The 26,646-nt window shown below is 33.8% G+C and overlaps 2 protein-coding genes across 5 annotated transcripts in view; one reads left to right on the top strand and one right to left on the bottom strand.

Moving 5' to 3' along the window:
• Positions 1 to 7,204, top strand: part of LOC144971059 (flavin-containing monooxygenase 5-like) — a 31,810-nt gene extending 24,606 nt beyond the window's left edge. For both annotated transcript variants that reach the window (XM_078911396.1, XM_078911395.1), the window contains exons 7-8: positions 2,934 to 3,099; positions 4,115 to 7,204. In XM_078911396.1, coding sequence (XP_078767522.1) covers positions 2,934 to 3,099; positions 4,115 to 4,383 — 435 coding nt within the window. In that variant the 3' untranslated portion in view covers positions 4,384 to 7,204. The remainder of the gene's footprint in view (positions 1 to 2,933; positions 3,100 to 4,114) is intronic.
• LOC144971060 (peroxisomal membrane protein PEX14-like) lies at positions 6,876 to 21,099 on the bottom strand. 3 transcript variants are annotated; one of them, XM_078911398.1, is made up of 9 exons: positions 21,046 to 21,099; positions 17,458 to 17,556; positions 15,975 to 16,059; positions 15,131 to 15,286; positions 14,481 to 14,575; positions 13,018 to 13,182; positions 11,466 to 11,548; positions 10,730 to 11,009; positions 6,876 to 8,790 (listed from the first exon to the last, which is right to left on the bottom strand). In XM_078911398.1, the coding sequence occupies exons 1-9, from the start codon at positions 21,073 to 21,075 to the stop codon at positions 8,746 to 8,748; spliced, it is 1,038 nt and encodes a 345-aa protein (XP_078767524.1). In that variant the 5' UTR covers positions 21,076 to 21,099; the 3' UTR covers positions 6,876 to 8,745. The 3 variants fall into 3 exon arrangements, with proteins under 3 accessions (XP_078767524.1, XP_078767526.1, XP_078767525.1); XM_078911400.1 differs by lacking the exon at positions 21,046 to 21,099 and adding an exon at positions 20,962 to 21,024; XM_078911399.1 differs by lacking the exon at positions 21,046 to 21,099 and adding an exon at positions 20,742 to 21,022.
• Between the last annotated feature and the right edge of the window lie 5,547 nt (positions 21,100 to 26,646).

Genomic DNA, 26,646 nt, shown 5'->3' with positions numbered 1-26,646 from the left:
TCGTTTTTATGCCATCGATGTAATAATTATTGCCCTGGGAAATATTTAATTAAACGTCGGCAAACTGTCAATTGTATCTGTCTAGCTTCTCGCCCGAACAAACTTGATATTTTTCGCGTCTGCTTCAGATTTTCATTTGACCTCACATAAGTTAGGTAAAAGTGAGACATTCCGAAAGCTCCTACATCCCCAGTATTCTTTCAATTTGTATTTTCACTGTTGATCATTTGTCAGGCGTTTATTTATTCAATTTGTCATCACATAGATTTGTGAGGATTTTTTTTTCTATTAGGGTTAGTCATAAGTCTTAGTAAAGGTGCTAGGGGGGAGACATTCCGAAAGCTCCTACATCCCCAGTATTCTTTCAATTTGTATTTTCACCGTAGATCTTTTGTCAGGCGTTTATTTATTCAATTTGTCATCATAAAGAAGCATTTTAAAAACTCTAGAACAAACCTTGATAGATTTGTGAAAGTTTAAAATTTCTTAATTTGACCATTGTTTTGATTCTCGGCCGCCATTTTAATTTGTGAAGTAAAGTATGGAACGGTAGTGCAAAGCAGTCCGAGGGTTTTTTTCTTTCTATTAGGGTTAGTCATAATGCTAGGGTGTTTATTTTCCTATTAGGATTAGTTAAAGGTAGTCTATATTTTACTTTTTCTTGGGGTTAGTTGAGGGAATATTATTTAAGTTGTTTCCCTGTGTAGGAGCTTTCGGAAGGCCTCCCAAGTCAAGCGTGGTAAAGACTTGTGACATATTGATATCTTGATATTGACTTACTGATAAACTAAAATCATGCCGAATAAAGCACGGCAGCGACGACAAGAACATCGATTAAAGTGTGCATCTAATCGTAATCATGCTAATCAAGAAAATGATTCAGGCAATATCGAATGAAAATAGTTCTTTCCCCGCGAAATTGCGGTATAATAATAATAATAATAATAATAATAATAATAATAATAATAATAATAATAATAATAATAATAATAATAATAATAATAATATAATATAATTAATAATAATAATAATAATAATAATAATAATAATAATAATAATAATAATAAATAATAATAATAATAATATAATAATAATCACCATTATAATAACAATAATAATAATAATAATAATAATAATAATAATAATAATTATATATAATAATAATAATAATATAATAATAATAATAATAATAATAGTAATAATAAAGTAATAATAACAATAATAATAATATAATAATAATAATAATAATAATAATAATAATAATAATAATAATAATAATAATAATAATAATAATATTAATAATAATTTTAAAAAAATAAAAATGATAATAATAATATTCAAATTCGCCTCTCATCCGAGCTCTCTTCCAATAATCCTAATTGTGAGTAATCGCTTCAAAACGGCATTAGGTTTATCAGGGTGGAGCTGATGCTGACATTGAATTGTAGGTTAAACTTATAAAATCCGAGTTAAAATAAATACCCTCATTGAGCGGAATTTTTGTTTCCAAATCTTCAAAACAAAGCAAAAATTTTCTAACTCTGATCGTTTTGACGTTAAACTCATTTTTCTTCATCAGTCTCCTCATTACATTACTCCAGATATATGCGACGGGTTACAGTTTTGACTTTTCTAGCCTTAACCAGTTAATTGCCGCACTCTGGAAAATCTCGTGTTTAAAAATTTGGCGAAAAAACTTGTACTTCAAAAATCGATCGATTTATATGACCCACATCTTGGCAACAAGTCTAAAACCTGGGACTTTGAGAAATTTGGCCAAATTTTCAGATACGAGTTTTTCCCACAGTGTGGCTGTTAACTGGGTAAGACCCCGTGTCCACCTAAACAGAATCTTAATATTTTAATAATAATTTTAAAAAAGCTTGTGGCACAATATGTTGTGGTCAACTTTGCCAAAGGCCTTAGAGAAATCCATTATAAGTACATGTTTGCTTGCCCTTGTGAAGAGACTTTGAAACGTCATCAATAAAACTGATTAATTGTGTTCCACATGAGCACCTGGACCTAAAACCATGTTGGAGTTCATTTAGGATATCATACCTATATGTCTGTTTCATTATCTGGCTGACAATGTTGTGCTCAATAAGCTTGCTTGAAATACAAGTGAGAGACACCGGGCGGTAATTTGAAGGAATTGTTGTTCTATATTTTTTAATGGGAGTTACAATCGCTGTTCGCCAATCCTCTGGGACTTCAACGGTGAGGAGTGATCTCTGAAAAATCAAACGGAGGTAGGGTGCTACACAGTCTGCAAGCTCTTTCAAAACTCTTGCTTAGATGTTGTCTGGTCCACTAGCCTTTGTAGTTATCCATGTTTTGAAGAAGTTTTGCAATGCCCTCTTCCGTAACCTTTCTGCTTTCTATCACAGGCTGTTTTGCAACGACGTAACTGGTTCTGTCTGCTGTTGTTTTCTGCAATTTGTTTCAGGGTTAAATGTTGAAAAAAAAGTCTAGATTTATTAAAAGCACACGAGAATAAGTAAGACAAAGAGGAATGGTTCAAGTATGGAACGGATGTGTCATTGGCAGTGAAGTTATTAAGCGTCCATTGTGTTGATGTCCAAATTGGTGGAGTAGAATGACATAGCTATGCTGTATTTGATGGTATTTTTTAGGATCTCGTCACAGGATGTGTCCAAACAGGCTCCATCTGGCTTTATGAATGTGAAGAGAGATCGGTGTTTTGTTACATTTTTGGCACAGTGTTTTGTTTGTTAATGTTGTATTTTTAAGGTAAGAAATAACATCGCTTTTACGTTTAAGTATTACTTTGACTCGTGTTGTGGTAAGTCGTGACTCAATCCGCACTGTCACATTAGAATTGTGATTATAACGACCAGTGCTAATTTGTTCGGATTTTTTTCCCCCATAACTATGCCTACCTGTCAATAATTTCCATACAACATTACCAGGGGGAAGTGACACTACCCAATAAAGACACCATGGTCAAGGACATCGAGGTGAGGAGAAGACTGATGAGGAAACGTTTCGTCGACAGTCCCAGGCATACAGTTCAAGTGAATTTCGTCCCATATATGGACGAATTGGCATCGTTGATTGGGTGCAAACCTAAACTGGGTACGTTGCGCATGGTCTCCCTTTCTTTTTAACAAAATTATTAGTTCATTTCATCTCCGAATGTAAATATCAACAGTATGCTATTTTCGCTTGTTTTTAAGGGTTTTGTGGCGCTTGCGACACATTTAAGTCATTTCAGTGCCAGTAAAAGGACAGAAAATGAGATATAAAAAAGTCTAGATTTATTAAAACCAAACAAGAATAAGTAAGACAAATGGGAATGGTTCAAATATGGAACTGATGCAGATTCCAAGAGCACATCATCAGTCTACTCAGTTTGAGATCATCTAAAAGTCTCATCCAAACACAAGTGCAGGTTCCCACCTAAAGGAATACATTCAAATGCCAAAAAAAAATTACTCTTTGGAAAACTCATGAATCCTAGTATAAACCATCTCGTTTGTATGTATGTATTGTATGTATGTATGTATGTATGTATGTATGTATGTATGTATGTATGTATGTATGTATGTATGTATGTATGCATGCATGTATGTATGATATGTATGCATGCATGCATGTATGTATGCATGCATGCAGTATGTATGATGTATGTATGTATGTATGTTGATGTATGTATGTATGTATGTATTGTATGTATGTATGTATGTATGTATGTATGTATGTATGTATGTATGTAGTATTATGTATGTATGTATGTAATGTATGTATGTATGTATGTATGTATGTATGTATGTATGTATGTATATGTATGTATGTATATGTATGTATTATGTATGTTGTATGTATGTATGTATGTATGTAGTTGTATGTATGTATAGTATGTATGTAGTGTATGTATGTATGTATTATGTATGTATGTATGTATGTATGTATGTATGTAGTATGTATGTATGTATGTTGTATGTATGTATTATGTATGTATGTATGTATGTATGTATGTATGTATGTATGTATGTATGTATGTATGTATGTATGTATGTATGTATGTATGTATGTATGTATGTATGTCAAACAAGAAATAATGTTTGTTTGTTCGTTCTTCCATTTTAAGGACGCATGTTATTTCAAGACCCAAGACTTGCCATGAAATGTATTATTGAACCATGCACTTCCTACCAGTACAGACTTCAGGGACCCGGTAGTTGGGATAAAGCAAGGGACACAATTATCACACAGATGGACCGAGTTGTCTATCCGCTGAGCACCAGGAAAAGTGAAAAGGGCACATATAATAATTTGACATCTATTTTCATATTTGGTTTAGTTCTCCTATTTGCTTCTTACGTTATTCACTACTTTATATTGTTTAGTGAGCAATAAAAAAGTAGTGAGATAAGAAATTCAAATTGACGAACAATGTAAATATTACCCCAAATATAATGCAACGACCTTACAAATTTGAACATGAAAAATCAGACGAATACATAATCAGGTGACATTTAAAAGAATTATTAGAATCATGAGAACGTTGTAAATAACGTACATTTTTTTTCACTTAAGCATTTCTGCACTTTGTAAGATGAAATTGATGGTCTCCAGTGATATGTCATAGATCACAATTTAGACTATTTCTGTTCTTGCTAAGCAAATATGTTGAGACCCTGGTAACTGAACTAATTGAGAATAAGACTTTTAGTTTATATGTTTTTTAGGGCTTTATGTCACTTGCGACACAGTTAGTGTTAGGTCATTTCGTCACCAGAAAAAAGGAAGAAAATAGGATAGTCAACAAGTTATAGGTTTACAATTGAAAGCACACGAGAAAAAAAAAGTAAGACAAAGAGGAAGGATTCAAATAGAATACAGATGTAGATTCCAAGAGCAATTATCAGTGTTCTTAGTTTGAGATCGTTAAAAAAAAATCACCTCCCAAAACTAACTATGCATTTGACTGCTTCCCTCAAAGTCAGGGTATCCGTCCAGGGCCAGGACAAAACTAAGTAATCTCATTCCAAGACAAAAACAGAAAGCAAATTGGAAAACAGATATATGGGGATAGAAGACAGTAAGTGCCTCCTTATTACTATGGGAGGTCAGGAACCCCGCCCAGGAGAATAAGTCTTGAATACAAACAAACAAGGTTCATTTGCAGTTAGTATGGCTCATTTTAAATAATTGTCTTGCCACAATATCTACTTTACCGTAACAGTGGCTACAACTGTATTTCAAAAAAGTTCAGAAGGTCGCTTTATTTAGATGAGCGAGTACGGAGGCGTGCAGATGCAGCCACTGATCATCATCTTCTGACAGCGAGAATAAAGTTAAAACTGAAGAAGTTTGTTACAAAATACCAAGGAATGGAAAAGTTTATTGTGAGATCCCTTGAAGAGCAGCAGACACATACATGTACATCCTTTACAAAGCATTAAATAGCATATCACATTTTTACCGAACTGCAGAGTGAAGACACAAATTTGCATACATACTGGCAAGAATTGAAAACTGCTACCAAACCAATGACTGACTAACTGACTTAAGGCCTTTCGCTTCCTAATCATCCGATCGGGACGCCTCGGCTGCCTCTCTAATCATCTGTGTCATTTCCTTCCACAGTTCACGGCCTTTTGCTGTGGATGCTAATTTCATAAGGTCTTCCTTTGATTTTAATTCTTTGTTATTTTGAAGGCGTTTTAGGTCTCGACTGAGGACAGTATAAATTGACGTGGGTGATATTGATATTTCTTGTGTCCAGATGGGGTGAAAAACGTGTTCATGGCTTTATTAGCTGGTATATTTTCATCTCTTCTGAGTATATGCCCAAGAAGCTGCCATCTTGCCTCCAGGATTTGAATGGATAAGGGGCTTTCATTACATTTTTCATACAGTATTTTATTGCTTATTTTGTGGGGTATCCTATATTCAGGACTCTGCTCAGTTGTTTTCTATGAATCTGTCTAATCTTTGCTCTTCGGCTCCAGTCAGTGACCATGTTCCACAGTTGTATATAAGCACGAATTTTACAAGGGTTGTGTATAATTTGATTTTAGTATTTAATTTAATTTTATCTTTTCTAATCCATATATGTAATAATTTATTCAGTGCAGCCGTCGATAAACTTTTTCTTCCAAACCAATATGAACAGAAAAACCGGGATGCGATAATAGGCGACCCATTGGACTGGATGTCTATGAACACTTTATAGAAGATCCAGGGGAGAAAACAAAAGGAAGAAGCAAAAATGCAAGTCGAATCAGGACAGGCAAAGCAAAACGCCAAGCTGATTATGCAGTTGCTCACAAAGAATTAAGAAAAGGTGTGAAAAGAGACAAAAGAGAAAATTATGATCAGCTGGCAGAAAAAGTCACGACTATCATAGAAACTGAGGCACAGATAGAAAGATGGGTAGAACACTGAAGAACTTCTAAAGAGATCTGCCCCTGCTAAGCCAACAGCATTCAAGAAGAGACTTGGATATTAGATGTGATTATTTGGGCCATTAAGAAAATGAAAAGTGGCAAAGATTTTCAATAAAATTCTGCTACAGAGAATGAAAGCTGCAGTAGATGTTACACTGCTCGAAAACCAGGCATGTTTCAGATAGAATCGATCATGCACCGACCAAATAGCCACATTAAGAATCATACTTGAGAAATCATTGGAATGGAAGTCCCCTATTTATAAATTTTGTTGACTACCATAAATATTACAACTTGCTTCCAATGGAGAGGCCAGCTGATAAATTTTACTTCTTACTTTCATGCTACAGAAAATAGGACAAATATGGACGCTACTACTGGCTCCAAGGATACCAAATATTATTATTCAAACATAGTTCGTCTGGTGTTTGTTAATGAAAGATAAATAAAACAGAATTACAGTGGAAAGGAAATACGTTTATTTTCAATGAAGTAAATCTATTTTCTTTGATCAAACTTCTCTTCATGAAGAGCCACAGTGATCACAGTGTTATGTATAAAACATTGACTTATTTGAATCAATAATAAGTTATAACGAGCAATATTCAAGTAACAAAATAGTCATTTTCACAATGTAGTGTAACATTTACAACATTAATTATATTGTTATAGCTTATGTCTCAGAAAACAGACTTAGAATCCTGCAAAAATATTCAAGAATAATTCATCATTGCATAAACATTATTAAAATTGACAACTTACAATAAAGATTAATGGCAGAAGTACGATGTTTTTGTCAACTCCTTTTTGTTTTTGATTTCAGGAATTATTATATCTTTAAAATATGAAAAGGATTATAAAGTCTGAATAAATACCCTGATTACCACAACTCTCTCTCTCTCTCTCGATCTCTCTCTCGTTGCTGATCAACGTGTACATATACAGGTCTTTTTCCATCTATCAAAATATTCAAAAAAGGACCACTTTGCTTTATTTTATAAGCATAACGGTGATCCATCACTCCTGTGCAGAACAACAATATAGTCTTCACCAACATCAGAGTACCAAAAGGGTTCTAGATTCATGTGCCTTGCTGGCTTTGAATTTGAACCAATTACCTCGCCTAAGCTCAAAGCCGTGGTATTCTTATGGTAACTATGACTAGCTTCCCCTTTAGTGTTACCTTAAACAACCAATACTTTCCTTTTTTTTAAAAATCAACTAGCCAATCCCCACCAAGGTCAGCCAAAAGACTTTTAAAAGCCGGTTTTCCTGCTTAGAAAAGTCATCCCTGATACCAGATAATAAGGATTAGTCACTATTCATGTTTTGTTTGTTTGTTTTTAAGAGTTTTATGGCGCTTGCAACACATTTAGGTCATATCAGCGCTAGTAAAAATGAAGAAATGGAATAGTAAAAAGTTCTAGAATTACAATTAAAGCACCCAAGAAAAGGTAAGACAAAGGGGAATTGGTTCAAATAGGGAACAGATGTAGATTTCAAGAGCACACTATAAAAGTACTTAGTTTGAGATCACCTAAAAGTCTCATCCAGACACAAGCACAGGTCCCGACTAAGAGGAATACACTCAAATGTTTACAAATCGTATACAATACGTAAACAAACATAATATAGTGCATAACAGAGAGATGATTAACAAGGATAAAAATATTCATCTCCCACAATTAACTATACATTTGACTGTTTCCCTCTCAGCCAGGGTATCCGGCCAGGGCCAGGACAAAACCAATTTTTGTTTTTTTTTGTTTGTTGCTTTAGGTCTCTTCCAACACAATTGAGGTTATATGAGAGACCGCTGAAACAAAAAAACAAGCAATCTAACACTAACAAAAATAGTACAAATGTAAATCAAAATCATAACCTAAAGATATCATAAGCTAAATTATAAATAACCAAGAACAAACAGGCAGAAGATTTACAGAAAAAAAAATATCCCCTGTCAAAAATACAATCACAAACCAAAGAAGCAGGATAGGCTAGTAAAGAGAAGAAGAAACGACATGGATCGTACACCCATGCGAACATCATAGGTATACGATTCAAGGGTGATGCTCCCATCCAACCACCCGCGGGACAAAACCAAGTAATCTCATTCCAAGACAAAGACAGAAAGCCAAGTTGGAAAACAGATTTAGGGGGATAAAAGACACAGTCAGGGCCTCCCTGCTCACTATGGGAGGTCGAGAACCCCACCCAGTAGTCACAATTCATTTATCAACACATATTACAAAGGCTGAAAGTCAATAGGGTTTGGGTTAAGTCGGACATGGAACTGATTTCACTGGGCAGTTCCAAAAGCCTTTTCTCAGCTGGCTTCAACCTCTTCTGTATTAGTGCCATCTTCTTGTAACTGAAAATATAGTGAAAACGTATCAATTTATGAACTTTAATCTAACAGTAAAACCTTGACAAAACTGTAAACAGCTTGAGTGCAAGGAAAGTGATAATAGACAATGTGATTTAAATGGCAAGAGTTCTTACTTTATGTTGGTGCCTGGAGAAAAAGGAATGCAAATAAGCAAGTCATTCATATAAGCAAAGATGACAACAACAACAAAAAACAATGCTTAAAAACTGTTTCCAATAATGAGGCAATTACAAAGATAAACTGATAAACTTTCCAAACAAGAAACGGTCACAATTCAATACAAGCACTCCTAGAAGCATATTATACACTTATGACCATACTTTTAACCCTAACTTAACAATTATACTTTCAACACTGATGAATTAAATTTAGACCTCACATCTTTATCAATGCTCGACAAGTCAATACTGCGATCCACAAATACCTCATTCATTGTGAGATCAATAAAAGAATGTATTATAAGTTAAAGTTCAATCGTGAATAAATATGAATGCTTTTTTTTTTTTTACATTTTGGAAATATAAATTAAAATGAACAACTTTCATAGCAAACAGTCAATGCAATGTAAAATCTAATGATTAGAAATTAATTATGAAATCGAAATAAACAATGACAGACAATATAGTGTTTGTGGTAGTAAAGAGTAACAATTATCTGAGTTTCGATTAGAACTTTCTCAAGCACGTATTTCCAGCAGGTTGCATTTTAGTTTTTCAGGAGTTTAAAGTCTGCATTAAGAGGTAGTCAAATTTGACTTAGATGAAACAGTGAAATTTATTGCTCAGCCAATCAGTCACAATTAGTTGGCTTTGTGAGATATGTTTGCTGTGTGAAAATAGCAACACAGGGATGTGTTCAGACACTGAAAGTCTAAAAGACCACCACATACCCATATTCACTAAAAGTAAACTATCGATAACAAAGTGAGCTGTGAGCTATACATAATGATGTGAAATATTCCTGACTATCAAACCCCGCTATATCTTGTAAAACGTATCTCTATGTTTGTTATCTACACATCTAGTTGAATCGGAGGTTGACGATAGGTGTGTGAGTGGTGTGGTGTGTGTGTGTGTGTGTGTGAGAGAAAGAGAGAGAGGGGGGCGGGGGGGCACAGGAAAAAATGCTGGTATAGATGAAGGAAATGAAAGAGCCATATTGTTATGCATATAGGTAAAATACTCACAGTATGTGCCTACCCGATGAAACCTATCAACGCACAAACCTATGTAAGGCCTTAAAAGTTTATAGTCTGATTTATATATATTTAGTGGGACGTAATCATTCAATTCGCAGAACAAAATCAATAATACCAAAAATTGAGTGAAGTCTTCTCCATTCTTTCTATACAATGTATTGATGGGAGGAGAGAGTGGACAGAATGATTCAAGTTCTTGGAAATGTATATAATTGTAATCAGTGTTAAATTTCAAATCATCAAAACATAATGTTATGTTTTTAAAATGTTGAAGGATGTATGTGTGTATTGTGACTGATTAAAGTTTGTTGTGAATCTGCGTAAAGTATAGTAGCCCCTTCCTTGGCTCCTGTTTAAAATGGTGTAGTAAATCTTAATGATCAAATAAAATTGATTAAAAATCTTTATATGGCCATTGTACAATCGACAGAATGATAACAATGTTAACGAACTGGCTAATTATCATAGCAGATAGTAGTCTGTTTTTCCCTGTAGTCAACACCACACACACAGACACACACACAGACACACACACACACACACACACACACACACACACAGACTTGCTCTTTTTTTATGAATATAAATTGTTGTTAAAAGTCTCATTCATCCAACTACATTCATGTTTTGTTTTTGTTTTGGTTTTTTGTTTTTTTTTAAATTGACAAACAAGCCGATTTCAGTCAATTGACTGAGGAGTTACAGAGCTACAATATCCCTCACCTGTTGATTTCCTACGTCAATGTTGTTTGTTTGTTCAGCTGTTATCTGTGGACTAGTCTCCACTTTAGAGTCTCCTGAAACAATTTCTTCTCCACTTGTATTTGGTGCTGATGCTGACATTGCATCCTCTGAAGGCACAGAAGTAGATGATGTAGTGGGAGACGTATTGGATGCTGATGAGTTGGGACCATTATGTTGCTGAGATCCACCAGAAGATGCCCCAGCTAATTGCCAGGAGGGTAACATCGGGGTAGTATTGGGTGGAGGGGGGAACTGGTGTCTGGTAGCCGTTGAGAGAGGAAGGAGAGATAACATTGTTCTAAATCAAATATGAATTGAAGAAAAGTGTTTTATTTCACATCAAAATGTCAAAAGGTTTGCTACAGAAAATGTCCATGTTACAAAACATATTTCAACATTTTAAAACTTGCTTTAGCAAACCTTCTCAGAAGATAGTAATGGAGGAGTTGAGAGAAGAGATGCCAAACTCACCAATCAAAAATATGTAATTTGGGAAGAAAAATTGTGTATTTTTCCAATAAAACAAAAAAGCTTAATCCATTCGTCCACATTTCAAATTAACAGTAAACAATGAAAGCAACAGCTTGCCTCTTTTGACATTTAATTTAAGCAGATTGTTTGCTCTCTTGAAATGAAGAATTCTGAAGCTAGAAAAAATATTTCCTCTAAAACATTTTTAAGGTATATCTATCCATACATAAATATAGTTGCATACTTGCTCAAAAGAAGACTCCTGAGTGATGAAATATCAGCTTTTAAATCTGTTATTCCTCGTCCAACATTTTGGTTTGCGACAGACTGAAAATGAAAATGGAAATATTGAATCCAAATATCAACAGTTTACATAAATGAAAGATAATATCTAATTTGCAAATCGAGATCATCATCTCCTCTTCCTCCTCCTTCATTTTCTTCTTCTACTCCTTCTTCTTCTTCACTTTATTTCCCCATGACATCTCATTAAGCTTATAGTGCTTCTCATTTCCTTGTAGGTCCTCACGGCATTCAGACTGATGAGTTCCATCTTCTTTAAAAAAATGTTTTTAAGGGTTTTACGGCGCTTGCAATACAATTAGGTCATTTCAGCACCAGTAAAAAGGGAAAAAAATGGGATAATTTTAAAAATTCCAGATTTATAAATAAAAGGAAACAACAAGAAGAAAAAGTAAGACAAAGGGGAATGGTACGAATAGGGAACGGATGTAGATTCCAAGAGCACACCATCAGTGCATTAAGTTTGAGATTTCCTAAGTCTCATCCAGACACAAGCACAGGATCCAACTAAGAGGGACACACTCAAATGCTTACATTAAATATTCAAAACAAATATAATAATACATAACAGAGAGATGATTTACAACGAAAATAATATCATCTCCCAAAGCTATAATTATACATTTTGATTGCTTCCCTCCCAGACAAGGACTCTGTCCAAGGAAAAGAACAAAACCTGAGTAATCTCAATCCAAGACAAAGACAGAAAGCCTGTTGGAAAACAGATATAGAGGGATAGAAGACACAGTAAGTGTCACCCTGCCCACTATCGGTCATGAAAGTTCCATCTTTGACTCATTCCAAAATAAGAAAAATCTAAAACATACATCTGTATTAACAAAATTCCAGATTTCCACTCACTTGAATGTAAACTAGATCTTATTAGAAACAAATCCAACTGTGAGATCAATTAACTTATTTTCACCAAATGTTAACTGACACCTGAATCTAGAGGAAAAACACCCTTCAAATTAGGAAAATGAAGTGCAAATTCAATATTTTCACTGCCTTCATATTCAATTCAGAAATCAACAATTCAAATCTTGGTGAATGAAACTCCAAAGACAAACGAGAGATCTGTCTTCGTTAATCAAATTGAAGCTTCTATTCCATTTGACTATTGTTATTTATTTCTCCAAGTATAGAGCAGCAAAATTTGCAGCTTTTTCATAATTTATAATAATGTGACAACGCCACTACCATATTATCTCATTCATCTGTAGTGTTTCATTCATCCTGTTTGTTGATAAAGGGGAAATCCGAAACATCCATTTTATCTGTTTTCGTAATTAAATTGAAGTTTGCATTCAATTTCACATTGTTATTTATTTCTTCGAGCTTCGAGCAGCAACATTTACATCACCTTTTTCATATAAAATTCATAACTAGAATTGAATGCAACAGTGATTCGAATAAATCAAATTAACAGGCTTGCTTAAAATGGAAGTGAATTGACAAAGAAAAAAAATATACCCAAAACATGAAATCCTTACCTGCTGACTCTGGTTGTTAATACTGAGTTGTATAGCGGCTAATGTCCTGCTAATATCTGTCAGGGAATTATTTACTGATTTGTGAATCTCTTCAACTTGCAACTCTAACCTATCTATTCGTTTCTCTTGGGCATTCTTCCCTCTGATTAAAGGCTCTAAGTATGTCTGAAAAAAAACAAAAGGACAAAGACTAAACCATAATGGAACACTGTATTGAAGATGACTTTAATTTATCATAATGACAGGAAGAAAAAAAAGTTGTGGACAAGGTGCGAGAAGTATGGCTCTTTTGTTGTTTTAATTCTCCAACAAACCTTGATACTACTGGTGATTTGTAATCAGATCATGCCTCAATTCAAGTTTAATCTCAGTTTATATCTGTACTTGTAAAAATCAAAATTCAATTGTTATTGTAAAAAAAAATACAGTGCTATGACTTGCCAAGAAGGACATACATATCATGTTTTTTCCGTTTTGGTAAAGTAGAATAGTGGTATTGCTGATTAAATTGAATGAATAATTCATGAAATTGTTAAACACCTCTGAGCACATATGTGGAGGTTGAGTACTATGTAAGTACCAAAACCATTTAATCATGCATATTTTAGAAAAGCCAATCATCACCCATCTATCATGGCAGGAACAGTTGTTATATGTTGTGAAATAGGTTGACATGTCGTTTACATCTGTTATTGTTACTATTCCTAACTCATCTTACTGAAACCCTAAACATTTTCTGTTTGATTTGTTGACTGAATCATTTCTAGATGTAATAATTGCTCCTCACAGCCTTCTTCAATATTTATCGAAAAGTTAATTAAAGGAAAAAATAATAAGAGCTGTGGCGACTTAAAGTATTGTTGAGCATTACACATTCATAAAGATGTTGTTCATTTCTATTACTTTTGGAACTTTAGGTCAAGCAAACAGTATAAACGTTTAAAATCCATTAAACTGTATAAAAGTTTTAAGGGTTTAAAAAATATTTATTAGCTTTCTATTCTTTATTAAGTATTGATCTGCACGTGTATAAGTTGAAACAGTAAGTGTCAGCCAACTTAATATATTGAAATAGAGGCCACTTTATACATGTGGGATCTCAGATATTTCCAATTTTCCACTTGTTTGCGTTGAAGAAAAAGTCAAGTCAATATCTACCCCTGACATACAATGCGCCAATGGCATATTTGTCACACAGAGAGAATAGTTTTTAAACCCGTCTTACTCAACATGAATTAGAACACATGGACAAGTAGATGCTGCCATCCTCAAATATTTGTTCATTGACCCAGGGCTTTGCCTTGAAAACAAGATAATTTAAACATCTGTTTCAGACGTATGGCTCACTTTACCGAAGATTTAAAATATTGAAACAGAAAGAAGAATATAAAATAAAATTCAAAAATAAATAAATAGTAAATGTGACTGTAATATTATCATAAATACGATACTGCAAATTATACCTTAAACAGGTGGTAAATTGCATAAGAAACACCAGCTACAACAACTGAGGCTAGAGTCCAATCTCTCACTTGAGCCCATCGAGATTGTGGTGGAACTGAAAATGTCAAAGTCAAATATACATAACTTATTCATCACTGAATTTAGAACAAACAGGTACACCTGTTCATGCCAACATCCTAAATACACTTCTATTTTTATCACACCATTAAAAACAAAAGGATATCAGTTCTTATATACCTCTGAAAGAAAGAAAAAAATATGATGAATAAGCTTAACTTCCTTCCTTTGACCATTTCAAATTCTCTCTCTGAATGAATGGTTAAGTTAACGCTATGAAGATTAATGGCAATGCAACTGCTGAGATATCTTTTCTAGTATCTTTGATTTGACAATGGAATTGGAAGTAGTAACTAAATAAATCTTCAAACACGCAATTAAAATATCGAAATTAAGGATACATTTTAAAAATAGAAAATGACAATACAATGATGTGTCATAGTGCTAAACTAAATACGCATTAAACAAACACATAAGTGGTAATAATACGATTTCATTGCAACATAAGTAGAAAATGAACTATGGCATGATGAAAATATAGAAATTCAAAGAGAAAAAGTTAAGATTTTGATCTGCTAAAAGGGCTACTAACTTGGAGGGTGCACCTGACCATAGGGAACTATCATTCCAGGCTGATAGCCAGGAGGGGGAGGTCCTCCTTGATGCACACCGACATTATTGGGAGCAGCAGCTGTCTCTGTCACACCAGCACGTGTTACAGCCAGATCTATTTCCTCTTGTGTCATGCCTTGTCAATATATAGGTGATTAAATTTATAAATAAGTTGTTGCCTTGAAGTTAAAAAAAAATTATCATGATATACACAATTGTCTCCTTGTCACAAATAAAAGCATATCAAATGTACATCTTTCAAATAAGATGGATTATTTTATTAATCCCATTGACAATGAGCTCGCAAATCAAACTATGAATATGAATACTCATTGGTAAAGCTAAAACCCATAAGCAGAAAACAACTCACTTTCGGGTTTTTCCAATAGTCTAAAATTAGACTGACACGATCGTGATGAATTACAATCTATCATTATTATTAAACTTTGGAGTTTCCATAAAAGATAACAATAATGGGTCTCAATGGTGACAGTTGAAAGACTGAAAACTGAGAATTGTTAAAAGTTTGAAATCAACCTATGGGCTGAAAATTTACAGGCCTGTAACAGCTATAAAGTCGAAATAAAATATAAAATTAACATAATTGTGTTTTATCAAAACCCTTTTAATTTTGCCTGTATATATATTTATAAATATTTAGAACATTTTTCTGGGAGGAAGGTAATTGATGTAAAATATACTGTATCGAAGAGGATTTTTAAAATTTATAATTGAGAACAAATTCATTTGACACAATTTTTAAAATCTTATCAATGATGTGGTGATACAACATCTGTGCGAAAATGATTTTAATGACCTCTGACCTTTTTTAGTTAAAAATGCTTTTTTTTGATGCAATGGACTTCCCATGACTTTAGGATTCTGTAGAAACTTGATGGCTGTATTGATCTATGGAAAAAAAATAGGTATGTTTTATAAAACATCACCTGGATATTGGTAAGCATATCAGTAATAAGCTGCCTTCCTTGTAACATTTCTTGAAAAGATTCATTTTAAGTTGTGATAGTGTTTGTTACTTGATATCAATTACATTTTAAAGTTGAAAATATCTATAATCTTTAGTGGGGTTCAGCGCCCCTGCTATAACCGATTAGATTAAAAGTCCTGCTATAGCCGTTAAATATTACTGAAGGCAAAGAGTGAGAAAAATAAATGGGGATATTAAAAAACCCTATTATAACCGGGTCCCCGTTATACATGGGTTCCACTGTATTATTATTACAAGCATAGCTGTCCATTCATTGAATGGTGCCCGTTTAATGAACATGATGAAAAGTCATTGAAGTCAAAATCTATTGTTTAAGTGTTGAATAAAGTTTGAACTCAATTTCTATTGTCTTATTAGATTTTTCAACTTTGTAAGAGAACTCCAAAGAGTTTATTATTTGAGCATGGAGAGATGTTTTCTGCATTTAATATCATATATATTTTGCTCACTAACCGTAGAATTCTTTCCCAGTGTTTAAAAAAATTTAAGAAATTGATTGTATTCAAAATAATAAGAGTTAGTGAGCAAAATATGGTATCAATTCAATGCAAGTTCTCCCACCTCATTGCTAAAAATTATGATGTTTTTCTGTGGGATTTGATGAAACAAAATCATCACGTTGTCCATTGTGTCTAATCAATCTCATAATACACATAAACCATCTTCATGTCAATAGTAAACATCGTGTAAAATTTGGTGACGATTGGTCCTGTGGTTTTGGAGCCTTAGTGTTACAAAAAATCCAATGTGCCAAATAAATATTATTATTATTATTATTATTATTATTATTATTATTATTATTATTATTATTATTATTATTATTATTATTATTATTATTATTATTATTATTATCATTATTATTATATTATCATTATTAATTATTAATATTATTATTATTTTATTATTATTATTATTATTATTTATTATTATTATTATTATTATTAATATTATCATTATCTAAAGATTATTATAAAGAATGTTAAATCAACAGTTCTCTATGAATCTGGAGCTTTTGATACATGTTGGTAATTGAGTCCAAACCAAGTCAAATAAATAAACATATAACTAGATAAATAAAATAATAAACCAATCAATCAATAATCAAATACACACATTTTTAACCACAAAAAAAAAAGCAAATAAATAAACAAAAACCAAAGACAGACAACTCTAGCAATTTCATATGAGTCAATTAGAGTTGACAAATATGGCCAGCAGTGAACACGTAAACTTCTGTGCTAAATAGTCAATATAAGCTTACAAATCTATCTAAACACGTTGGTAAATGATTAAATTACCAAGTCCTCCCTGGGTCCTTCAGCTGGTGCAAGAACCTGTCGGTCCTCATCTCCACTTCCAGGATTATTGGATGTCGTTTCTTCATTGTCCATTGGGGCCTGTGAATGATCATAACAATTATATGATGATGTGAGGATGATGATGATAGTAATGATAAAATTTAATAAAAACAATAATAATAATAATAATAATAATAATAATAATAATAATAATAATAATAATAATAATAATAATAATAATAATAATAATAATAATAACAATAATATTAATAATAATAATAATAATAATAATAATAATAATAATAATAATAATAATAATAATAATAATAATAATAATAATAATAATAATAATAATAATAATAATAATAATGGTATATGGTGAAATCGTGACTTTTTAATTGAAATCTCAGTCCAGTCTCATCGGTCATAGAAACCCTATTGAGTACTTCGGAGAATGTCAGTCAATGATCAAGCTTTACGAATGTATATACTTTGAAAATGCCAATTATCTGCGGAGTGAGTCTGTCAGTTGACAGATCCTCAACTACCATTGAGTCAAATTGGAACCCTTCATGAGTGTGCGATAATTTTACCCATGTCTTGATTTGGGATGCACACATTTCCTTCAAAGATCTCATGTCTCTCAGTCAATCATTTGTATAAAGGTGTCTGATAGTGTAAGAATGAAAAGAGGCTTTTGTTTTCAAATTTTGTAATACTGTTAAAAGAAATTTGAAGATGAATTGAATTTATTCAAATAATCAATAACAATAACTACTGTTGTTTACACTCTTAAATTCGGATTCAGTTGAGAAAAAAAAAACTAACAAAAGAACAGAGAGACAAATCCCTGCCAGATATTTGACAAGTCATCAGTCAGTGGAGCACCTATCAAGGCTGTGTACGTTTTATGGTCACAATGACTTCAGTCAGAAGCAGTTCAACACAGAAAGTGAGCTAGAGCAAGGTGATTCGGTCAAGTAGGCCATACAGCCGGGGAATCTAATTCAGTAAAAACTAATCTCTATACTAGTGCCCAGCGGTGGTGAGACTGATACCGGTAATAGCAGTACTGACATTGCTGGTAATTTCTCAAGACCAAAAAGCTCAGAATCAGTACCGGAGATGTCATCGTCCTTACCGACACTTAGTCTCTGCACAAGGAATGAGAGAATTTGCCTTTTCCCAACTGATGTTCAGTATAGTAAAATTTGCTTATTCCCAACCAGTGTTGGTAAAGTATTTAACCTAAGAAGTAATACAGGGCCAATAATCGTACCAGAGGTTCCATCGGTGGTGACACAGCTGATCAAATCTGCTCATTTAAAAACAGCTCAAAAATAGAACATTATATGTATAATGATAGAACTGCAATACACAGAAAATAGTTTTGGAATGGAGGCATCACAGATGCCCGCTTGCCATTTTAAATTCAGTTTGTTTTTGAAATTCTTTGGAAAGTGATGCCTAGAAACTGCAAACCTGTAATGCTTGAAAATATTTTAATTTTCATTCTCTTTAAGAGCAATTTAAATAATTATAACCTAGCCGATACTTTTCTTTTCTCTTTCTTCTTCATTGATAGTAGGGATGGGGCTTGCGTACGTGTGTGTGTTTGTGGGGGGGGGGAGGGGTGTAAATTCACGCATTGTGGTACCACCAGGGCATACACACAGCGTGTGTGTTTGCCTTGGATACCACGCAAAGTGACTAGTCCACAGGTCTCAATTAGCCAGATCATTTAGCAAGAGAGGGGAGTGGAATGTAGAATCGTCATCTCAATAATGAACATACAGAGGGCCTAGTGCTCCTACTAATACAGTAGAACATGAAAGTAACGTACTCGGAAATAGCGAGTAAAATCTAAATCCCCGTTTTTTTCCCTTATTTGAGTCAATAAAATTAGCATGAAAGTAGTGAGTATGAAAAAGAGGTCAACTCGGAAATAACGAGCATTTCCTGCCCCAGTCTAGGACTACGTCTAGGCTGCGAACGAAGTAAAGCAAAACAAGAGACAAGAGCGATTTAAATATTTTTAGCTAGCCTCTTTTCTTTTCTTATTGTTCGTTACAAGTAATATTATGTAGTAGCCTAGTCTGTAGTAGTACATAGTAGGCGAAACAAATTTGGGTGGGGGTTGGGTGTGTGTGTTTGTGTGCATGTGTGCGAGGTAAGCACTGGCAGCCAACATGTCACCATGCCTCACTTCGCAGCATCGGTCAGTGAGTAGCATTCGTTAACGAACGACACGATCAGCAAGAGAGGGGAGTGTGGAACCATTATTTCAGTGGGTCAGTGATTGAGTGATGCGCTTGCTTACCTCATCAAACATGCCTAGTGCATACAAACACTCACGGGCGCGCACACACACACACACATACTTCTATGTTCTTGTTTTTTCTAGTCATGATTTTACTTAAAATAAAATAAAACAAAAAAAAAACACCAAAAAAAAAACCAAAAATACAAAACAAAAAAAAACAAGCATTCTGCCACTTCTGTGAAGAAATTGAAATAGGCGCGACGGCTTTTACTCGAATTACACACTCGAGGGGAATAACCAGCAATATTATAACCTTTTCTTCCACTGGCCGAGTGGCCTTTCCTGGCAACTCGGGAATAGTGAGTAATCAGGAGTGGACCCGTCGAACTCGCTATTTCTGAGTTCTACTGTAAAACTTTCCTGTCATCTTGGCTACAATTTGGTATAAGACAATCAAATATTTTTTTTAAAATCAGTGTCCTCCTTTAGCTACCTTATGATTGAAGAAAATTGAGTGAAACAGTGAAATCTGAAAATAGCGCAAATAAGACGTGGTACGTCACTAAATAAAATCTCGAGGTCTAGGTCGCCTACACCGGTTGGGAATTGCCAAATATTCACAACACCAGTTGCAAATAAGTAAATTCTACTGTTACCCCAACACCAGTTGGGAATAAACACTGTGTAATATTGATATGAAAAGAAAATGATCAGAACGTTGCTCCATTAAACTTTTAACAATTATAACATCACTCTGCGGCAATTTACAGTGATGAATAGTAATGGATTACGATTCCTACATAACTCGGACCAGTAGCGCCAGTAGCTTGGCTTATAATTATATAAACTCATATCATCAATGCTCTATGGCTACGGTAGTGGTAGTTGAAGATTTACGAACTGCTGCCAGCTCAACAACTGGAAACAGTAACAGTCCATGGCAAGGCTTGGCAAGTGACTGCGCTGCTAATCTATACTAAAACTTATACGCTTACACAAGAAATTCGTTTTGAATGTATACTTATTCATATAAGAATCGGATCCCTGGGGTATAATAGGTTTAGGACTTCATTGATTCACTGGAAATGAAACGGATCTGCTCTGGTTTCGGAGCTTTTAATTCGTGAGTTTGTGAGTGAATGAGATTAGTTGGTGAACTTTCACTGATGAACTTAATGAAGCCTTCAACTACTAGTCACAAATAATGTATAGAAGATGCAGCAAATACAAGCAAATAATACATAATTCAGTTGTGTACAAGTTTTCTCATGAAAAACAAGACTTTTAAAAAGTTTATAATTTGTATGAAAATACGAAAGAAAGACCTTTGGAACTTCAGCCATCTTTGTTGTCATACGAAATTAATGAGAGTGGTTTCCCTTCTCTCTCCTTGGCCCTTACATTTACCAGTACAGTGGAATCTCAGTATACCTACAGACATATTCACTTTTACGTTCATGAACATGCACCAGCTTATAGCAAGGTTTTTTCAAATCCGCATTTGTCTCTTTTTTTTTTCCCCTCGTTGCCTTTAGTAAAATTTACTGGCTAATAATTTTAAGAGCCTAATTGGATATAACAGTAGCGCTGAAACCCACTTAATATTTCCAAATATAATGAATTAGTCCAAAATATGCCCAGGCATGCCTACAGCAGCTAAATGCAACAGAGAGCTAGGTTTTTTCGTAAATACTGTGTGTATGTGTGTGTGTGTGTGTGTGTGTGCGTGTGTGTGTGTAGCTTTCTTACTACTATAATACATTATTTTGAGTATACATTGACTTTGCTGTAGGCAGACAATGTGCAGCACAAAACACACACACACACACACACACACACACACATATATATATATATATATATATATATATATATATATATATATATATAATACATACATACATACACCATATTACATTCAACGGTCAGCTTGAAAGTGAGAGAGAGAGAGAGAGAGAGAGAGAGAGAGAGAGAGAGAGAGAGAGAGAGAGAGAGAGAGAGAGAGAGAGAGAGAGAGAGAGATTACAATTTTTTTTTTCTTTAATGGGGATTTAGGCTTTGGGTTGATTTCGTAGAAATTCGGCTATAATATCAGACGGTTATAATAGGGATTATAGGCTGGTCCCACCGTGCCCGTTATACTGAGGTTCCATTGTAATGTTACTGGAGATAATTATTTAGAATTTCTACATACCTTGCTTGGCTACATTGAAGATGTTCCCATAATATATCGACAATACTTTTTTCAGCAAGATGGAACTCCGCCGCATTTTGGCGAGTGTAACTACCTGAACCAAATTGCAAATGGAAGATGGGATTGGGTGAAGAGTGGCCATCACATCTTGATTATTTGTTTTCTTTTGGGACATCTTAGATCTGTTTGTTTTTGTTTGTTTACTTTTTTTAAAATTGTTTGTTTGTTGGTTTTTGTTTTTTGTTGTTTTTTTTTTTTTTTGTTGTTTTTTATTTTTTATTTATTTATTTTTTGTTTGTTTGTTTTGTTTGCCTTTAATTTTGTTTGTTTTGTTTTTTGTTTTTGGTTTTTATTTTTATTTTTTGTTTTTTTTGTTTTGTTTTTTCTTTTTTTTTTTTTTTTTTTTGGGGGGGGGGGGGGGGCTTTTTTTAAACCAGATTCGTTCACACACTCTCGATGATTTGAAAGAATCGATTAGTGTCAACGGATCAGCACCTAAACAATCAACAGAGTAAAAACACACACACACAAAACAACATTTTTATAAAGAGAATTTTTGTTTGTGTCGATGTAGAGAGTGAACTAGATATTTGAACATCTGTTATGATTATTGATTATGATATTGATATTCATATCTTTTATATAAAAAAATATGTATGGTGCGCGGCTTTTGGAATGTAGGATAGATTGAAATTAAGAAAAATGAAATATTGTTTTGAATTTAGATTTTTGGTACCATTATTTTCTGAAAAACCTTAAAGTTGCCTAGATATTAATAGCATACTGGGACATTGTTACTATTTAAAAACAACCTCATGTGTTTTTGATTTGTTGATCGAATGCTTGCTAGCTGTTTCAGTCCCTTGGTGAGTGATTATAATGCACAACTTATTAGACACGTATTTTATTGTTGCCGCTTGTGTTTTTCGCTATGAGTTGTGTGATTTGTGAGTTTTTGTTCACTCGTACAAAGCCCTTTGAATTATTATTATTATTATTATCATCATCATCATCATCATTATTATATTATCATTATTATTATTATTATTATTATTAATATTATTACAAGGAATTTACCCAATGGAAACCGTACGGTGCTCTTATTGGCTAACCAACCAGCGGCCTCGATGAGAAAAATATCCGCCATTTTGATGTTGGCTGGGAATCGCGTTACTATAGTAAACAAGCGCTGATCGGCCGTTCATGAAAACAAGTTGCTGCTCGCTCGTTTAACTCAAAATTATTCAAAACGATCTCTCTAAAATGATATAAATGTGACTTCTTAAGGTTTTCTTCACGGTCAAAACCACACAACATTCTATTAATGATTACGTCCGAGGCAAAAAGGAATATTGACAGGTCGACCGAGAGTTGAACTCGTGAGACGACAAACATCAATGCGAAGTGTAGCGAGAGTCAAGCTATTGTTTGTCTTGTCCTATTCTATATAGAGAAAGGGATAAATAGTATAGCCTCGTGTGTGAGTGGTTGCGTGTCATAGTCTTGTTTTTAAATTGTTTCTGTTGTTTATGTGTGTAGTGATGACTCTCTCACACTCAATTTCAATGCCGAAAGAGGAATTCCCCACACAAGAAAGGGGAATTGGGGTGGTATTTGGCATACATATTGTATAGTATCTAGTTCTAAATAGATAACTGATTAGAATTATATTATGATATATAAACACAATGCCAAATACAATTCCGAAGTTTCCTTATTTCAAAGGAAGTAAAGCTCCAAAACCTAATGGTAGTGATTGTAGTACTGAGTGTTAGTGAGGTGATGTGGTGTTGGTGGTGGTTGTAGTTGTAGTAGTAATAGTGATGATGATGTGGTGGTGGTGATGATTGTAGTTGTAGTAGTAGTGGTAGTGATGATGATGTGGTGGTGGTTGTAGTAGTAGTGGTAATGGTAATGATATGGTGGTGGTGGTGGTTGTAGTAGTAGTGGTCGTGGATGATGATGTGGTGGTGGTGTTTGTAGTAGTAGTGGTAATGATGCGGCTATGTGGTCTAGTAGTATGACACTCGCTTCCGGATCGGAAGGTCCTGGGTTCGAGCCTCGCGCTCGGCGCATAGTTGAGTCCTTGGAAAAGGCTCTTTACTCACATTCTCTCACCGTACTCAGGTGTGAAATGAGTACCTGGCCGTTAACAGAGTTGTCTTTGTCCGAAAAATTGTAATATCGCCTAACAGGCGTCATGTCCCGTCCTACATGTTAAATGTTGACCAGGGACCCTTGTAAAGCGCTTTGAGCACATTTAGTAGATATTGCACTATATAAAGCTCAATTAAAAAAAAAATATTTCAATGATGATGATATGGTGGTGGTGGTTGCAGTAGTAGTAGTGGTAGTGATGATAATGTGGTGGTGGTTGTAGTTGTAGTAGTAGTGATAGTGATGATGATGTGGTGGTGGTTGTAGTAGTAGTGGTAGTGATGATGATGTGGTTGTGGTGGTTGTAGTAGTAGTTGTAATGGTGATGATATGGTGGTAGTGGTGGTTGCAGTAGTAGTGGTAGTGATGACAATGTGGTTGTGGTGGTTGTAGTAGTAGTGGTAATGGTAATGATATGGTGGTAGTGGTGGTTGTAGTAGTAGTGGTAATGGTAATGATATGGTGGTGGTTGTAGTAGTAGTGGTCGTGATGACGATGTGGTTGTGGTGGTTGTAGTAGTAGTGGTAGTGATGCTATTGTGGTGGTGGTTGTAGTAGTTGAGGTAGTGATGTGGTGGTGGTTGTAGTAGTAGTGGTGGTGGTGGTTGTGGTAGTAGTGGTAATGATGATGATATGGTGGTGGTGGTTGCAGTAGTAGTGGTAGTGATGACGATGTGGTTGTGGTGATTGTAGTAGTGGTAGTGATGATGATGTGCTGGTGGTGGTGTAGTAGTAGTGGTAGTGATAATGATGTGGGGCTGGTGGTTGTAGTAGTAGTGTTAGTGATGATATTGTGGTGGTGGTTGTAGTAGTAGATGATGTGGTGGTTGGAAAACACATTACAGGTTATTATAATACATGATTACACACATTCTCTAACTTCATTTTTTGACAGCTTCGTTGTGCCATAAATATACGCAACAGTTCTGAAACATTTTATTGTGGATTTTGATATTGTTTGTTGTTTTTCTTGTGTCGTTATGTTGACATAGATACCGAATGAATGGTAATTACTACATTCTCAGCCAACAACAAAATGGCGCTGAATGCTTTCATTGGTGGACACTTTTTAGGCTTCGTACGTATTCTCATTCGTTTAATTCTATGTATTATTATTATTATTATTATTATTATTATTATTATTATTATTATTATTATTATTATTATTATTATTATTATTATTATTATTATTATTATTATTATTATTATTATTATTATTATTATTATTATTATTATTATTATCATTATTATCATTATCATCATCATCATCATCATCACCATCATCAGCATAATTATTATTATTATTATTATTATTATTATTATTATTATTATTATTATTATTATTATTATTAATATTATTATTATTATTATTATTATTATTATTATTATTATTATTATTATTATTATTATTATCATTATTATCATTATCATCATCATCATCATCATCATCATCATCATCATCATCATCATCATCATCATCACCATCATCAGCATAATTATTATTATTATTATTATTATTATTATTATTATTATTATTATTATTATTATTATTATTATTATTATTATTATTCACACGTGGTTTGTCCTCATGATAGTCTTCACTAGGGGGGAAAAATCGGTGACAAACGCACCCCCGTATCATACTCCGCTGAAGACATTTTGATTTTAGTCATTGACATGGCCAGGGATCCAGATAGCTTAGTTGGTCAAGCACTCGCTTCACACGCAAAGGACCGCGATTGATTCAAGATGAAGCCGAGATTTTTTCCCGACCCCCTATCCACCCAGCCCTGACTGGGTAACTGGGTTTGTTAGATCTGGCGGTGATTACTTTGCGATAGATTAGCGTCCTATTCAGAGGGTCGCAAATACTGATATTGTCCGTTTCACTCTATAGAAACTAAAGAGACCGGGATAAACCACGCCTCCGTGGACTTAATGGTCGTAGGACACAAATTTTAAGGAAAAGGTTTAACCATAATTTTGCACAAGAGCTTATTTGAAACAGTTACAAAAAATGAATTTTGATAAATTAAATTAATCGAGTGGAAATTTGTTTTTGTTGATAGTTGATAAGTTTACCAATTTCAATGAAATCTAATAGGATGTCACAGATAGAAGTGAAATATAGCAATAACTACTGAATCGTTTGCAATATCTAAAATCGGCAGGATGGAAGATTAAATGTCAATTTAAGAGCAAAAGTGCTGAAAGAGAGATTTAGTGCTACTGGTGATGATAATGCTTTCCTGCATGAATTTATCTCACCTCATTCATTAGTGGCCAAAAGTAATTCGTGGTGTAATAAGATTTTTGAATGCATATTATGGGATAGGTCATTCTGATATCCAACGACATGAATAAAATATAAATAAAAATAACAAAATAGAAAGGCACTTCAGAGTCAAAGTGTATAAGAAATTAAGGACCAACAAATTTTTCGAGGGGAGATTTCTTTTCTGAACTTTTTAAAAAAATATAAACTTGAGTGTCTTGTGACTTTTGGACGAACATAGAGTATGAAAAAATAATAATGGGGTTTAAATCTAGATTGTTTGAATGTCATGCAAGCCATT

The sequence above is a fragment of the Berghia stephanieae genome, chromosome 4 (genome assembly GCF_034508935.2).
Source record: "Berghia stephanieae isolate SIO BIC M18660-M18661 chromosome 4, UCSD_Bste_1.3, whole genome shotgun sequence".
NCBI classification, from domain to species: domain Eukaryota; kingdom Metazoa; phylum Mollusca; class Gastropoda; order Nudibranchia; family Aeolidiidae; genus Berghia; species Berghia stephanieae.
This window is presented reverse-complemented; position numbering and strand designations above follow the sequence as displayed.

Coding starts and splice junctions, on each gene's coding strand:
- LOC144971060 (XM_078911398.1), bottom strand. CDS start 21,075: ATGACAACAAAGATGGCTGAAGTTCCAAAG. Junction 17,557..21,045: donor AGATGGCTGAAGTTCCAAAG/GTCTTTCTTTCG, acceptor GATCATTCACAG/GCCCCAATGGACAATGAAGA. Junction 14,576..15,130: donor TGGTCAGGTGCACCCTCCAA/GTTAGTAGCCCT, acceptor TGACATTTTCAG/TTCCACCACAATCTCGATGG.